Here is a 3950-nt window from a genome sequence, read left to right on the forward strand (position 1 = left end):
ATGAATTCCCTGTGCGGCGTCCTTGAGTGCCAAGAAAGGCGTCTTTAAATAAAATGTATTATTATTATTATTATTAAAACATCATTCCAGTTGTATTTTTGTTCTAAATGGTGTTCTTACATGACGATACAAACAGTGTAAGCAGAGGGAACACACCTGACATTTAAATAGACCCATTCCTTTACACTCATTATATTAATGTAATAACAATATAACACACCGGACATTTTAATAGACCCGCTCCTTTATATTCATTATATTAATATAATAATAATATAACATTATATTAATGTAATAATAATATAACATTATATGCTTGCTACAGTCATGCTACGTGTAATACAAAAGATAACAAAATTAAATACTTTTAATATAATTTTATTTATAAATGTGCATGTAGTTCTGCAGGCTCCCCCCCCCCCCCAGGCCGTAGCTAGTCTGATGGGGACAGGGACCTGAGGGGGGACTTCAGACTCTCCAGGGGATCCCCTAGGTCTGATGGCCATCGTCGACCCTAAATAACGGCCCTCTACTCCTCGTCTGTCCCTGAAGAGACATTAGGTGGAGGCAGTATAAACAGTATATACATCAGGTGGAGGCAGTATAAACAGTATATACATCAGGTGGAGGCAGTAACCGCGGATACGTTTTAACATTATGCTACTCATAACGTTACTGGCAGACAATCAGCTGATCGCTATTTTGATGAGCTAACGCTCACATCGTTATATGTCCAACATGTTAAGATCACACTTTTACCACTAAAATCGTCTACAGTGGGACAAAAGTTTAACACAAACAACAATATGCTACAACACATGTAACGTTAGCTTAGCACTTATATGCCGTGTATGGTTAAACTGCCGCTGTTAGCTAGCTAAGGTTGGCTTGCTAGCATGTCAAATTACGGTACCGAAAAACATTATAATTCGAGATAAAAATGTATTTAAAAACTGTAAGATTAACCAAATATACAAATACAGGTACATAATATGTTATAAGTATAGGAAAAAGACTCATGTTCAACTTACACTTGTATTGCTCTGTAAAAGTTTTTCGACGGTTGTTAGCCCCGCCCCTTCCGCTACGTAGCCAAGATGGCGACCGTTGAGTGTGGAAAGTGTCCATCGATACGCACTCAATTTTCTGGAAGTTTCTAGTGCACCATCCGGGTATTAAAGTGTACTGCATTTGACCGCCCTTCGACAATGTGAACGCACTATGTACTCAAAAAGTTAGTATTTAGTACAGAAGTGCGCGATTTGGAACACTCTACAAGTCTTTAAATCAGACAAATAGAGTTAAAATCCCTCCGATTCAAAAACAATAAAACATTTATATAAAACGTCATCATGTTGTAAACCAATCAGCTGTTAGATCAGCTGAGAGGCCCGCGTTTCCCAGCATGCTCTGGAGCCACCTGGGTCCGCCTGGCTCTTGCAGTCGGTGAAAAGCAACTGCGCCACCTGGTCTCAGACCTGCGCCCCCTGGTCTCAGACCTGCGCCCCCCCTGGTCTCAGACCTGCGGCCCCCCTAGTCTCAGACCTGCGGCCCCCAGGTCTCAGACCTGTCCCCCTGGTCTCAGACCTGCGCCCCCTTGCTCTCGTGGGATTTCCGTTGCCCACGTGTGCATGACGTCAGATCAAGTCGGGATCAAGTCGGACACAAATCTACCCAGCATGCAACGGGTGCCAATCGCCGGTGATCGATTATGCACAGACCTGGATCATCTCCAACGAGCCAAACCAATCGGATGTCCCAGTCTGACCCTAAAACAGCGTGTTACGTCATCACCACAGGTTCTTATTGGCTGTAAAGCCGTTGGATGGTGATGTCATCACCACAGGTTGTTATTGGCTGTAAAGCCGTTGGATGGTGATGTCATCACCACAGGTTGTTATTGGCTGTAAAGCCGTTGGATGGTGATGTCATCACCACAGGTTCTTACTGGCTGTAAAGCCGTTGGATGGTGATGTCATCACCACAGGTTCTTATTGGCTGTAAAGCCGTTGGATGGTGATGTCATCACCACAGGTTCTTATTGGCTGTAAAGCCGTTGGATGGTGATTTCATCACCACAGGTTCTTATTGGCTGTAAAGCCGTTGGATGGTGATGTCATCACCACAGGTTCTTATTGGCTGTAAAGCCGTTGGATGGTGATGTCATCACCACAGGTTCTTATTGGCTGTGATGTCATCACCACAGGTTCTTATTGGCTGTAAACACACTTTCACCAGATTTATTCTCAGTAGGTTTTTTACCAAACTGCAGATAATTTGATAGACACATGGATGGAAACTTAGCTAGTAACGGGACGATAACTTTTGGGCTTTTTCTGCTTTTCACGAGGGCTGGGGGGGGCAAACCATGGACCTCTAGTCAAGGCATAAACCTCAATGTAAAGGTGCGCCTGCGCTGCCCACTGGACCAACCCGGCCACCCTTACCTGCTTTGTTGTCATGGCGTTTCAGCTTCCTCAAGCCTTTTATAGGCTTTTTGTGTTTTTTACTTCCTTTGGAGACTTTGGCAGCGTTAAAGAGAGAGACGGCGGTTAGAGACAGGAAGCCCACACACACGGACAGGAAGCAGGAAGCAGAATCGCATTTACAATTCATGTTCAGGGGTAAAGAAGTACACCTGAGTACAGTTCAGACTGAAAGTATGAGTCCTCATATCTAATGATGGTAGTCATTATCAGTAAATACTATCAATAAATATAATCTAATAATCTTCAGGCATGCATCTGTCTGTCTGTGTGTGTGTCTGTGTGTGTGTGTGTGTGTGTGTGTGTGTGTGTGTGTGTGTGTTACCGTTGGGAGCCCCCTTGTAAACAACCCTCTCCAGGCTGAACAGCAGATCTCCAGATTGAGACGCTGACAGCAAACGCAGCATGAACAACACACAGCAGTTAATTCATTCATTCATTCGTCCAATCAGACACACCCACACGGTCCTGCAGACGTCCAATCAGACACACCCACACGGTCCTGCAGACGTCCAATCAGACACACCCACACGGCCCTGCAGACGTCCAATCAGAGAGCTGTCTCACCTCTGCGTGCAGCCGTCTGCAGCGCCTCCTCGATACGCTGCAGCTCCCTCTGCTTCGCCTCCTGCTGGTAGCGCTCCTCCTTCGCTGCATCGTACTTTATCGCTTCAAAGACACACAAAACACTTCATATTCCACCCTGACAGAGAGGCTTTTATTGTGAAGGAGCTTCCTGGACAGAGAGGTTTTTATTGTGAAGGAGCTAGAGATGGATAAATATTTATTATTGTTATTATACCGTCAACTACAGAGGGTTAACAGAGTCACTAGCTAGTCTTCAACACATAAATAAACTGCATGTTAACACATGTTAACACATGTTAACACATGTTATTTCATGCCAGCATGGTCAGCTGTTCCATGCTGCAGCCCAGGAATATCTTCCCCTGATCGCCCCCCCCCCCCCCCCCCCCGTATAATCCTTCAAGTACAGCATAGGACGCTGCTTGGACTCGCTTTGTTAAAAAGATATGTTGTCTCCAATGTGACAAACCCCAGTTACTACATGTTATTATACAGTTATTGCATATTATACGTTATTGCATGTTATTATACGTTATTGCATGTTATTATACAGTTACTACAAGTTATTACACAGTTATTACATGTTATTGCATGTTATTAAATTTGAAACAGAGGACAGCTGAGCGGACTCACTGGCTCCGGGGACAACCAGCAGGTACAGTCCGTCCAGCGTGGCGACCACGGCGTCGTTGTACAGGTTCTTCCAGGGGATCTTCAGCGTCAGTTTCCCTGGAAACAGATCAAGTCAGACGCCGTCTCCGTAGCAACAAGCACCCTAACTTTAGGATGGAGGTTTGAGTTCTACGCGCTAGAGCCGACCTATAGATCGGCCGATATTATGGTTCTACACGCTAAGGCCGACCTATAGATCGGCCA

At 44.9% G+C, this 3950-nt stretch overlaps 1 protein-coding gene across 1 annotated transcript in view; it reads right to left on the minus strand.

The window, feature by feature from the left end:
* The window catches only part of LOC117956400 (vacuolar protein sorting-associated protein 13C-like), a 61646-nt gene that overhangs the window by 54425 nt on the left and 3271 nt on the right, over positions 1–3950 (minus strand). The window contains exons 4-7 of the mRNA XM_034891476.1: positions 3708–3803; positions 3054–3155; positions 2812–2874; positions 2434–2522 (exon numbers count right to left, since the gene is read on the minus strand). Of these exons, the coding sequence (XP_034747367.1) occupies positions 2434–2522; positions 2812–2874; positions 3054–3155; positions 3708–3803 (350 nt within the window). The remainder of the gene's footprint in view (positions 1–2433; positions 2523–2811; positions 2875–3053; positions 3156–3707; positions 3804–3950) is intronic.

This window comes from Etheostoma cragini, chromosome 1 (assembly GCF_013103735.1).
Source record: "Etheostoma cragini isolate CJK2018 chromosome 1, CSU_Ecrag_1.0, whole genome shotgun sequence".
Classification (NCBI taxonomy): domain Eukaryota; kingdom Metazoa; phylum Chordata; class Actinopteri; order Perciformes; family Percidae; genus Etheostoma; species Etheostoma cragini.